This window comes from Camelus ferus, chromosome 26 (genome assembly GCF_009834535.1).
Source record: "Camelus ferus isolate YT-003-E chromosome 26, BCGSAC_Cfer_1.0, whole genome shotgun sequence".
In the NCBI taxonomy this organism is placed as follows: Eukaryota; Metazoa; Chordata; class Mammalia; order Artiodactyla; family Camelidae; genus Camelus; species Camelus ferus.
In genome coordinates this window covers 19,060,569-19,073,667 of record NC_045721.1, presented here as the reverse complement: position 1 = coordinate 19,073,667, position 13,099 = coordinate 19,060,569, and the positions used below count along the sequence as shown (strand labels likewise).

At 42.0% G+C, this 13,099-nt stretch overlaps 1 protein-coding gene across 1 annotated transcript in view; it reads left to right on the top strand.

Moving 5' to 3' along the window:
- TENM3 (teneurin transmembrane protein 3) overlaps positions 1–13,099 on the top strand; it is a 540,843-nt gene that overhangs the window by 398,157 nt on the left and 129,587 nt on the right. Inside the window, 1 exon segment of the mRNA XM_032468497.1 lies at positions 4,777–5,015. Coding sequence (XP_032324388.1) covers positions 4,777–5,015 — 239 coding nt within the window.

The following is a 13,099-nucleotide window of genomic DNA, read 5'->3' as shown; positions in this document are numbered from 1 at the left end:
TTTTTTTTTTTTTTTTTTTTTTTTTTTTGGTTTGGAGACCAAGGTCATAATCTTTAGTCCCATCGGCTCAGCTTCAAACCTCATTTCCCGCTGGGAAAACAGCCCAGACCACTCTGAATAAAGCTGTAACACGTTTTCCAGATTTGCTTTTCATTTTGGTCCCTACAATTTCCAACTTTTATTTATTTGTTCTTATTTCGCCATGTACTTATTAGCTGTTAAGTCTTTGTCCAAAGTGCTTAATTTCTCTGAGACTCAATTTCCGCCTCGGCACAATGGTCACCGTTTTATTTATTTTACATTATTTGTGGTGCAACAACTATGTGCCAGGAACTAAGTCCTGAAAATACTCAGAGGTGAATAAGCCTTGGTAGAGTTTACATGCTAACGGGAGAAGACAGGCAGCAGAGTTCTGCAGTGGCTGTATCATTGGTATCCATCAACTTAGTACACTAGATACACAGCTTTTAAAAATATTTTTCTGTATATACTCGGGTGATGTGGGGCTCTCCCTCTCCTCCGCCACCCCCCAATCGCTGCTGTGAGCGCAGCGGGGAGCACCTGCTGCTGGATCTGCTGCCCCACAATGCTGAGTCTGGGTGCTCTCTGTTCCCTCGTTGCTGATCGCGTGTTACCGCTGAGACAGCCTGCACCCCAGTCCGCGTGGCCCCTTCCGGTCCAGTGGCACATGCTACCATTTCTCTGCTACTCTTGGAGCTGTGGAGGTCATTCTGCTTCTTATGAGTCACGCTGAGACACGGGATCTCAGGGCGGCTCCCTGTAACGGCATCACCGCCACCCTCCACCCGCCAGTTCTCTTTGGGATCCTGTGACCTCCGCAGGTCTCTGTCTGAGGTTTAAGGACAGGTTTCTTCTACTCCCAAGGCCCCCGGTCCACTCCGTGGTCCCACTTCTCCAGCCCTCCGCCTGGGGAGCCAGGAGTGGGACCTCTTGTCTCCAAGGCACAGAGAATCCTCCACCCTCATCCATCCCCACCCGCCACCAGTTCTCTCTTCCTAATCCTTAATGAGAAAATTGTCCAGTCTAAGGGAATCTTTACCTCCTAAATTCAGTTTATTTCACATTTTAATTTTATCCAGATGCTCTCTATTTCTGCTGTCCCCCTAGAGGTTCTTCATGGTACCAAGGACTAAGGCAAGGGAGTCTGCCTTTGGCCACGGGCCTCCATACCGGTTGCTGTTCTTTTTTTTAAGGAGGTGCTGGAGATTGAACCCAGAACCTCCCTCTCGCTGAGCATCTGCTCTACGACTGAGCCACACCCACCCCCTGGTTTCTGCTCAGGTGCTGCTGGTTCCTGTGTGCAGGGCTTCGTCAGGTAGCTCATTCTGCTATTTCCACACCCTCAGTCAAGGCACGGGAGTGTAGGGAGAGCCTCAGGCTTCTTTGGAGACTTGCAGACTACAGCCACCCCAGGTGCTGCTGGCCGAAGGCGAGGTCCGGCTTCTCTCCGCCCACCCGGTGGCATCCTCTGTTCTCATCAGCTCCCCTCCAGTTCTCGTTCTGCTCCCAGCCCGAAGGTCTCCAGGTCTGAAGAGAAACTCCTTTTTTATCTGACACTGTATTTCTGCCAAACATTCTGGTTACAGCCCAGTCCACTCCATTTCACCCAGTAGACCGGGCTTTAGGAAGCCAGCAAGATGCTGACTGTTCCTCCTTCTCGTCTTGTCTTATCTCTCCTGGAGGCAGTGCAGTAAATAACGCAGCTACTGGAACTGAGGGAGGAGAGGCAGAGCCAAGACAGGAAGGGGGACATTTTCAGGAAGGAAAAAAAAAACACACACATTTTAAATAGCATTAGAAATTTTAACCCACCACACGGGTAGACAGACAAGATCATAACCGATTGTAATAAGCACTTTGAAGAAATGAAGCAGGATGATATGAGGGAAAGTAAAGGGAACAGGGCTTCTGTAGGCTCTCTGTCTAGTCACATGGATCTGTCCAGCCTTACTTTCTCATGTGTCTCCTTTGAGACACTTTTTTTTATTTAATCATTTCCAGTGGCTTTGAGGAAATAGTCAGTACTGTGGGCCCCTGAGCCAGGCCCTTGCTCACTTGTCACATGTAATCCTAAAACGGTGAGAACCTCGGATCAGGGAGCCATCCATCGTGTCAGCTGTTTTTGTAGTGATCATGGGCTATGATTTTTCCATCTTTAAGTGATTTTTAAAAGTTAAAAGATTTCATGACATGCAAAATTCTATGAGATTAAAATTCCGATGTCCATAAATCAAGTTTGATTTGATTACAGCCATACTCAATCAATTATGTATCGTCTGGCGCTGCTGTTACTAAGTAAGCTTCGTTGTGATGGTATGGCCCGAAAAGCTTAAAATATTCAATGTTTGGTCCTTTACAGAAGAAGGTTGCCTGCACCTGATCTGAATGATCACATTCCTCCTTGGTACGATACAGTCTGTCTTCTCATCCAGAGTACAGGCCCTCGAGTGGAATCGCCAACATCAAATTTGTAAACCAGGGAGTTCATTTTGAAGACATTGGTTTTGAGGGTGTTCTGTTGTGAACTGGGATTTAACGTCTTCAGATGATACTTTTGGATCTTTTGGAATATAGCCTCCAGTGAGTGAATTTGGGAAGAAAAATAGCCAATGCACATGGAGTACTTACCTGGTGCCAGATGTAAACATTCACTTCATCCTCATAAAATGCCTGTTTACTAGGTACTATGATTATTCCCATTTCATAGATGATAAAACCGAGATAGAAAATTTGAATAACTTACAAACTTCATTCAGGTAATTGTAAGTGAAGTCTGGATTTAAACTCAGACAGCCTGGTTCCAGAGCCCACATTCTTAGTAATCGTGCCGAATATGAATGTGGTAGTAGGTGCTAAAAATACCACTTCCAACATTTAATTCAGGTTATAAACTTTAAAATTTGCTTCATATAGTAGTTTCAAGGGGGAAAATGGATTCACAATACAGTTGCTAGTGTAATTTATAGAAGCAGTTACTTATCATTTGCATCTGTTCTAATTTTGTGGTTGACAAAGCATTTTTAGATTCATTAACTGGTTTACAGCTGTGTGAGGTAAGCAGGTTGTTAGCCTCAATTTAAAGAAGCAAGTGGGATCCTCAGGCCAGGAAGTGATCATCAATCTGGGAACTTACACCCAGCTCTGCTGATTTCTGATCCGGAATCCTTTCCCCTATACCCGTGTTAGGCAGACTTTCATGACTTTTAAGGTATCTGTACACGAGCTACATTATTATTCACCTAGCAATTTTCTGGAAATAGACTCTCTGTAACTTAAATTCCTGGTAATTTAATGCCTCTCCTAAGCAATAATATACATGAAATTATGAGTTTGATTCTACTTTCATTTCTCAAACACTTATGTTGTGTTTACTGTATTCCGAGTACTTTACAATGACTACTAGCTCATTTAAGCCTCATAATAACCCCAACAGGTAGATACGATTCCTGTTCCCATTTTCCAGATTAAGACACCAAAACTCAGAGAGGAGTTACATATCCTGCCCAAGGACACGTAGCTGGTATGGAAGCAATCTCGCTTCTGGGTTCTGTGCTTTTAACCCCCTAACTTGACATATTCAGTTCATTTTCTAATACCCATTAAAATAAGTACAATTAGTATTAAAATTTTAAATATTCAGCTGTGTCCCATTGAAAGTCATCTTGCGTGGAGGCTGGATTGTACCACAGTGGAACCTTCATGTCACCTACAGCCTCCTGCGTCTGAAAGGCAGAGCAGAGTCTGTTGACTTCATCAGACATCATCAGGGAAACAGTAATAAATGTCAGGACACAAACCAAACACCCAAGACGATACTAGCATACTGTGAAATGTAATCTATGAGAAGTATGGTGCTTTTTTCTAGATGTGGGGACTTTTCTTGTTAATAGGAATCTTAAAACTGGTCATCTTTCCTGAATTATTCCCTATACAGCACTCCAATCATGGGATCATTCAATTTCGGCTTAAACGTTTTCAAAGTAAGAGAACAGACACCTTCTAGATGCAGTTTTACCCCTGTTACTCAGCTCACGTTGGTAGGGGGGCTTTCTGTAGTTGATCTAACACCTGCCTCACTGAACTCTTCATTTATTTAGGTTGGTTTTAGAAAGTGCTCTGTGAATTCTTTCTCCCTCCACTTCTCCCCCCAGCAGATCTACCCTCCTGTTTGACATCCACTCAAAATAAAATTAGTTTGCCTCCCTTGTGAACTGACCAGCTGCCTGTGGCCAAGCCTGACCATACTTGTTATGGGGGAAGGCAGGTTGGATAAGAACGTTTCCTAGGCACACCCAGAAAAGAAATGGGCGTGCACGCGGTCGTGCAAGCTCGTGTTCGTAGGAGTCCATCTTCTCATGGGTAGCAAGCGCATGTCCTGCTAGGAAGTTAGCAAGTACTCTCCTTAAGCCACATGTGGGGAGACGTTCTTCGGCAATTGATAGAGGGAAGCTTGGAGATGCTTTTGTGTTTAGAACGTCTCTGCAGTCTCTCACGATCCCCCTTGAAGGGATGGTGATCGCTTGTGTGCGTAACTCCTCCTAGTCTCATTAGAAATCAGTCTCTCTCATCCCGCAGGCATCTCTACGAGTTGGGTTTTCTTGGTTAAGATATGTTCTCCATTGCTCTTTGTTTGAATTATATGCGGTAAGTGTTCACAAGCCAGAGAGAGGCAGGAGGGGAGAGCTCGGGCCTGGCCGGCTCTGCCCGCCCTCTTTCACGTCGTCGTGTCTGACAGCATGTCCTCTTGTTCTGCAGGCATTTCCTATTCAAAACAGGAACGGGGACCACGCCACTGTTCAGCACTGCGACCCCAGGATACACAATGGCGTCTGGTTCTGTTTACTCGCCGCCTACTCGGCCGCTGCCTAGAAACACCCTGTCAAGAAGCGCTTTCAAGTTCAAGAAGTCTTCCAAGTACTGCAGCTGGAAGTGCACCGCCCTGTGCGCCGTAGGGGTCTCGGTGCTCCTGGCAGTACTCCTGTCCTACTTCATAGGTAAGGACGATTTCTCAAACCCCTTTGTCTGTCAGTCGGGACGTTACATTATCGTTCAGTTGCTTTTATTTATTTATTTGGTTAAGAAGTGTCTCATAAGGCTGTATGTCATGGGGGGAGAGGTTGATACAAATGTAGTCTATTTTTTTCCTCTTGTTTTCTGAAGGGGAGGTAATTGCCTTTATTTTTTTAATTTATATTTGGAGGAGGTACTGGGGATTGAACCCAGGGCCTCGTGCATGCTATGCATGCACTCTACTGCTTAAGCTATACCGTCCCCCCAATATATTCTAAATCGCAGAGTGTTTTAAGTCATTTCTCACCATGTGGCGATAAATGGGAAAGCTGACTTTGCGCAAGGAATGAGGTCTGTCTTGGACGCACGCTAGAGCTTACATGTGTTGGACTTGTCCCTGGTGAGACGTGGGCAGTTGTGTGACATTTCATGCCCACGAAATAACTGATGCGCTTGCAGGAGCGAAGCGCTGGGCAGGAATCTCCCTCAGTGCACAATCAGTAGGAAGTTCTCTGATTCTTGTGATACTGCCCGTCTTTCGGCGGACTAAATGTAAGTCCCATCACTCAGGGCTGTCACCTGGCACTCAGGGATGCTCTCCAGAGGACCGTGCATCCGTAAAACCGTGACTGGATTAGGTACTCATTCCTCTACGTGGATTTTCCAGCTTTTCGGATGTAGTATTGATCATGTTTTTTGTTGAATGGTCACCCCAGTGATGGAAGCTGCTAATAGGAGTTGTGAATATGCCTTTTCTTTCACTGTTTCAGAACATAGAGAATCATTCAGACTATTGGGAAATGGCTTATCTCAAATGTCAGAAATGACCCCATCAGGTTTTGATCTGCTAGGAAGCATAGGGAAGGGCCTACTGCGTCAACGTGTGAACGGTGTTTGTGCACTGACATAAATCACAGACTGTGTGTTTGGCCAACAAGAGCAGTAGGCAGCGATGCGTCCTCCCGTTCACGAAGTGATCTGTGATGGCCCGTGAAACTCTGTAACTGGATAAGGGCGCTGCGGAGCCGTAGGTGGGAGAGCTTGACGCTTTTGCAGCGAACCGGTTTCTATCATTAGCTACAATACTCCTTAGTTATAAATTATGTACTTCGGAAAGTGAAATAACTAACCAGTTGGAGTCATATCATTTAAGAGGAAAATAGAGTGTTAGAGCTTGAAAGAACCTGAGGGATCACTGAGTCGGGATGGCAACTCCGTGGCTTGCTGCGTCCTCCGGCTTCCCTCCTCTGACCGCGGCAGACCCGGCTGATGGACCCGGGCGCTGTCTCCCGCGGCCCCTGCCCGCGGCCCCGTTATCCTCGTCACCGCGCTCGGCCCCGCACCTCTTCAGCCGCCACCTGTCAGAGATGAAAGCGAGGTGAAGCCTCTCTGTCAGCTTTCAATCTCAGGTAACGCCCTCCTTGTGAAAGTGGTCAAACCAGGCACCGAAAGGGTTGTCGCTTGGCCGAGATCACGCGCTCGTGGTACAGCGCTGTGCTGTTTCTGAACACGCGAGGTCAACGAGGAGCGTCACCACCACAGAAGTCAGTATTCGCAGACAGATTCCCGGCACTCAGCTAGGAACTATCCAGCCACTGAGAGAGTCTCTTCTGGCTAACTGTGTACGTTACTTGTATCTGTCAGCGGTGTGCTGCAGAAGAATTTTAAGTGGTTTCTGAGATGCACCAGTCACAAGTGAGATGTAATAAATGGAGCATATGTATTTGCAGGGGATTTTTTTTTTTTACAACAGCACCTGCCAAGTAGATAGGTGAGTGCTCTGCAGGGTCGGAATTCAGCGTCTGTGTTGCTGACGTGTTGTCGGACATCCTTTCTGCTCGTCAGTGCCCGTGTCCAACCCAGTTGTTAAATACTTTGAATATCGGCTCTGATACCACTTAACTCTATTTACTTTGTGGGACTAGCGAGAAAAGTAGCCTTTTAATGTGAGATTAGATCTCTAGTATTTGTACTCTTTTCAAGGATCCATCAATGAATATAATTGAATATCTGACTCCTAAATAAAACTCAAAATGTTCCTTTTTTTCCAGTTACCTATTTTTTTCTGCTTAGTGGTCATCATCCTACTTCAGTGCCTGCTAGTGCCACTGTCATAAGCATCGCCCTTTGATTTTCTCTCTCCCCACACGGAAACGTACAAATTACATAGTTAATATACTCATGTACTCTGGTCAGGTCAACAGATACTCGTTGAACATTTGTTATGATTTAGTCACTGTGGTCGAAATTAAGGTGATACAATCCAGGTGGTACCTGGCAAAAATTACTTTTATCATCAAAGAATGAGCTCATCTTTTATTGCCTTAATTAAGCACAAACATAGAATTTTCACTGGTCTTCCTGTGCTTCAGTAACTCACACACTAACACAGTGATTTTTGTTGTTATAGTTTAGATCAGGTAAAGAATTTCATTTCTTCATCAGTTAGCATGATGAATCTTTTCAAGAGTGAAGAATAGTGCCTTTACCCTTGGGGGAAAAAAGGAATAGGGCACTCACTCAGGGAAGGCCGTCCTTTTCTGTTGAGTGTGCATGTGAAACAGAGAGAGAGGTCTGTCCAGCCAGATCAGCCTGATAAACCCCCAAATCAATGGGGAGGCCAATGTCATCATCAGATTGACCTCGCAACCTTTAACAAAAGTGCAGCCGTCCATAAATTTTCTTTCTTCCATTCCCTTAGAGGTCCCCTTCCCTCGTATTCACTGTCAATACAAAGTCAAAGCCTTAAGAAATAAGTAAAAGAAAAGGCGTGAGGAATTATTTCTCTCCTAGAATTTTCTTTCTTACCTTCCAGTGAAAGGTCATGAGAAGTTATGAGAGTATAGCATTGACAAATGTCTTCTCTAAGAAACAGTTGTCTCAGGATAGTCAGAAAGGGAGGGAGGGAGGGAGACATCCTTTGCTGTTTGGTTGTTTTTCCTGTTCCCATAAAAGGTTCAAAGAATAGAGAAAGGCTGAAAAAGAAAGAAAATTAATTTTCATAGGTCGGTGTTAACTTTTTGCATAGGTAACCGCTGTTACCTTTTTGGTGCCTACCCTTTCGGATGTCTTTCCATGCATATATAAACCTAGAGTTCCGTATTTTTTAATGCATTTTGTACCAGGCTTTCTCATTTATCATTCATTAAGTATCATTTAGCGGCTGTTTTAAATTAACCAGTTCCCAAAAATGCCGTGATTGTTTTTTAATACATGTAGTGTGTGTGTGTGTGTGTTCAGTCCATCAAACTTTTGATCAGAATAAATTCTTTGAAAGAAATTTTCTGTACCAATGGGTAGGCATGTTTTAAGTTTTGCAAACCATGGCCAAATCACCCTCAGTGTACACAACTACTTGTGCGACATACTATCAGTATTTTTAATTGTTGGCAGTCTTTGAAATTAAAACATTTTGTTTTTGTTTTCATGTATTACAAGTAGTGTTTTGAATATCTTTTCAAATACCTATTGGCCATTTGTCTTTTTGTGTGTATGAGTGTGGCTAGCCTCGTTTCCCCCATTTTTCTATTGGACTTTTGTCCTTTTTTTTTTTCAGTTTGCAGGTGTTTATTAAGGATATGAGTGATTTGTCATATGTTATATATATATATATATATTCCAATTTATTGTTAACTTTGTTTATACTTGTCTTGCCATATACCATACAGGAATTTTTAAGTTATCAAATGTATTGATTTTTCCTTTGTAATTTCTTTTTTTTTGGAGGTGGGGGTAATAAGGTTTCTCTCTTTCTTTCTTTCTTTCTTTCTTTCTTTCTTTCTTTCTTTCTTTCTGAATGTGCTGGGGACTGAACCCAGGACTTCACGCATGCTAAGCAGGCACTTTATCATTAAGCTAAACCCTCCCCCCTTTTCTTTGTAATTTCTAATATTCATGTTATTCCTACAAAATTCTTATTTACTCTTTATCTTTTAAAATTTGCTTAAATTTTCCTCTGGTCCTTCTGTGGTTTTTGAGTAACCATTTTTAGGTCAACATTTTTCTAGGCAATATGCTAGATGTTAGAGGTTCAGGTTAGCTCTTTATTCTAGACGTTCTCCATCAAATGATAAAGACATGGATGCAAGTACACTTTTAACAGTACATGCTTTTGTAGCAACTTGATCTGAGTGAGCAAGGAGAGGAGGGAAACACTTGCTCCTGGCTGAAGATGTTGGGGAAAGACTTGGTCTAGCAGGTGATGATTGAACGATGCAGAAGCATTCAGTTCACTAGGTTTAATGGCAGAATGGTCAGTGGGAGGTCACCTTGAGAAGACGTCACCCAAGGCAGGGAAAGGAAGTGTGAAACACCAGAGCTGTGTGCGGGCATGCTCACGGTGCATGCCAGCACTGTGCTCAAAGCTGCATGTGAATTACCTCCTCTCGTTTTCACACCCACCCCATGAGTTACCACCTCTATTTAACAAACAGGAGCCTACCGCTTTGAGAGGCACCTTGTCTAAAATCACGCAGCCAGTAAACGATGGAAGCTGGACTGGAAACTCCCAAAGACCCTAGAAGGCTGCACTGCCTCCCCATGAGGTTTTTGAAGAACTGAAAATAGGAAAGAAACTGAAGAAAGTGAAGCATTGCACTGAAGAAGGATCACATTTGTGTTTTTAAAGGATTGCTCCAGTGACATTCCAAACCATGGAATTTGAAGACAGAATGTCCAGACTTGTGCTTTTCAGACTTGAAGGTGTGTACTCTGATTCAGCAGATCTGAAGTGAGAACCGAGTGCATTTCAGACAGGCTCCTGGCTGATGCTGCTGTGGTCCTCGGACCACACTTCGAGTAGCAAGGCTCTGGGCCAGCACCGTCGTGGGAGTCTTGATGATGCAACCATCTCTGCTCTGTCCAGTTCAGTAGCCTCTAGACAGGTGGGGCTATTGAGCTCTTGAAATGTGGCTGATAAAACTGACAGACGAGAGTTTAAATTTTACTATTGGCAGTTAATGTGAACTCAGATAGCTACATGTGGCTGGTGGCTACCATTGGAGACAGGACGAGTACAGACAACCCGTTACAAAACTAGTCTACTTGGGAGATCATCGAGCCATGTGGGGATGAAGGAGGAGTGAGCAGAATTGAGAAACTATAGCTGATGACATAATAGACGTGTCATGATTTATCGTATCCCAATTCTTAAAATGTCCAGGCACATACATAGGGCTGACTTCTTTTCAGCAGAGTCATGTGTGATTTTCTTGAGATTACTGAGCTCTCAGTTGAAATCCTTCCCTAATGCATTGGTCTTCAAGTTGCTGTGCCTTTGCACAATGAAAATTCTCCTGGTTCCTAAACACAAACGTTGAGTTCAGTGATAATTGTTAGTGATACAGACTATCAAAAAAAAAAAAATACCTGTCCCACTTTGTCTGGGCCTTAATTTACTCGTTCTTCTTTTTTCTAAAATAAGAAAATGATAAAGATGGGCAATAGCCAGCAGCTGTTCACCAAAGAATGGCTAGAAAAGAAATAGTCTGTTGGTTACTGTTGCTTCTGCTTCTGTTCCCAGTTACGGAATGAGTAGGCATCTTGATTATTGTTCTTTATTCGCACAAAGCTCTTTTTCCTGGGTGGGCGGGTGGGAGAGAACCTGAAATTTTGATGTTGCGCACATTGAAATATGCCCAGAAATCTTGTCAAAAAGTGTAAACATTACTGAAACATTATTAAATACAGGTCAAAATATGTTGGAATTACTATGTTACCATCAGTTAAAACTGCAACAAAGTCAAGTCAGGTTTCAAATAACACCATTATGGACATTTAGTCTGATGAACATGACCATATACTGCTAGGCAGAGTCTGAAAATCCAAAGTCGTTCCCATGTAGAGTAGCACCAAAAATATTTGCATGCATCCTTTAAATTTAAGGGAAACTAGAGAAAACAAAAATCTTACCCATGTATATTATGCTAGGAAATTTTATCAATTTGGGACTCTTCTGGCCAGGCTTATCTCAACCAGTAATTCACTTGACAAGTCTTTCTGTAACAACTTTGTTGACATATAATTCACATATCATATAGTTCACCCATATATAGTATGCAATTCAGTGGTGTTTAGTATATTCATATAGTTTTGCAAGCATCACCACAGTCAATTTTAAAACAGTTCCATCACCCACAAAAAGAAACCCTATATCTTTAAACAGACACTTTCTTATTTCCCTCCAAACCTCCCATAGTCTTTTTTTTTTTTTCTCCACAAAAATTGGAACTTACTAGGGATGGGTTTGTAGATTCACTTCCCAATGACAAGAAATAACTCAGCATTGTTTTTCTTATGAACTCCCGACATATGCTGCTAGCCAGAGAACTCCTCACATATTCAATATGCCTTTTCATTGGGAAAAAAAAAATACATATGTAGTTATTTATTTCCTTTGAACAGCTGCTACCAACTGATTCCTAAAATAGATGTTGTCATATGTCTGCTAAAAAGCCTGTGTAACGACATACGCTTTCCCTAGCTGTAGCAAAACATAACCTGTCGAATCCAGGTTCATGGCAGTTTTCATTCCTTAGCAGTTATCTGTCCTCCTTCTGTGTCTCTTTGCATTTTATGAACATTTTTACTTCTCTGTGTACCTTGAAATTGATTATGGTACCAGCTATATGTATGCAACTCAGGGTCAGGAGGTAAACCAAGCCAGCCCTTTATGCTTTGTGAAAAATCAAGCATTTAAATATATATGGCAAAATAAAATGTGTTGTGACGTTCTTTTTTCTTTTGGGACATGTCTTTGTAATAAAAGTGCCGCTTTATTCGGTTGGTGAACAGAGCCAAACAATGAATTATATACCATTTTTCACTACGGCTTCTTCCCTTAACTCCTCGTTTGCTTTATGTTCAGAAAATGCATTTTGTCTGAGATGGGATGGTAGTAGCATTTTAATACTAATGTGATGTTAAATCATACTGGAGAAAAAAACCATCCTGCCTATAATTTAGAGCACTGAAAATTGGAAACTAAAAATTTTGAATTAGTATATCAATATTTTATCCTTAGATATATAAAATTAAGGACATATTTAAACCTGATTTAACAGTGAATGAAGGCTCAGAATAAAACAGTTTACCCCTAGGAAAGGAAGAACTTAGTAATATGATACAGCATACTGCTGCAGTCTTCTGAGTCTGTAAATTCAAAAAAAAATCTACTCAAAACCCATTCTCAATGGTTCTGGTTTTTTCCTCATTAAGGACAGCACTATGTATGGATGGAATTACACTTTTGTGTATGTCTGTCTGTACTCCTCCAAGCACCCGCAGAAATTTTGGCCATTTTATCATGTTTCCACTCTATCCTGACTTTCAATATGAACTCTATTAATTTGTAGGAAACAGTAGTTTTCTGTGTCCAGCATATCATCCAGAAACCTAGAAAAGATTGAGGTCACTTAAAATTCAGTTCATTCTCCAGCCAACTCTGTGTAATCATATCAGTGACTTCTGAATTGAACTTACAGTGGGAAAAATCAATATATTGTACACTCAGCCTTTTTTGATGTTATAAATTTTTTGTTGCTTTTTATAAGCACAACATAAAGATGTTTAGTTTTGAGTTGATCCTAATAATTTGTTTGTTACTATTGAGAAAAAAGAAATCACTACCAAAATCAAGAAAATTATACAAATGTAGAAAGTATGCTCTTCCTCTCCTCCCCTCAAAGTAATTTATTTTACTCTTAGCTTGATATGAGATCGGCTGAAGTAAATAATATATGAGAAATACTATATGTAAGCAGGCTGTTTTTACCATTCAAATGTAAGGATCTCCCTGACTTGAAAAACATCCAAGGACGTCAGCAATAAGAAATATCTTTAAAGTCAGCTAAATTCCAGTTTGCACAATACATAAATATCTTGTCTGTGAAACACGGGGCTGTTTTCTCTGTTTTCAGCTATCGTTTTTGCAGAATGTAGCAACATCTCCTGACTAATGACAAGTAGAAAGCATGATACAATATTTACCATTTCGGTGCTACATTGCATAAATATTTAATTGCTGTTGCATATGTCATTTGCTTTGACATTAGCAGTCCTGAAAGCAGCG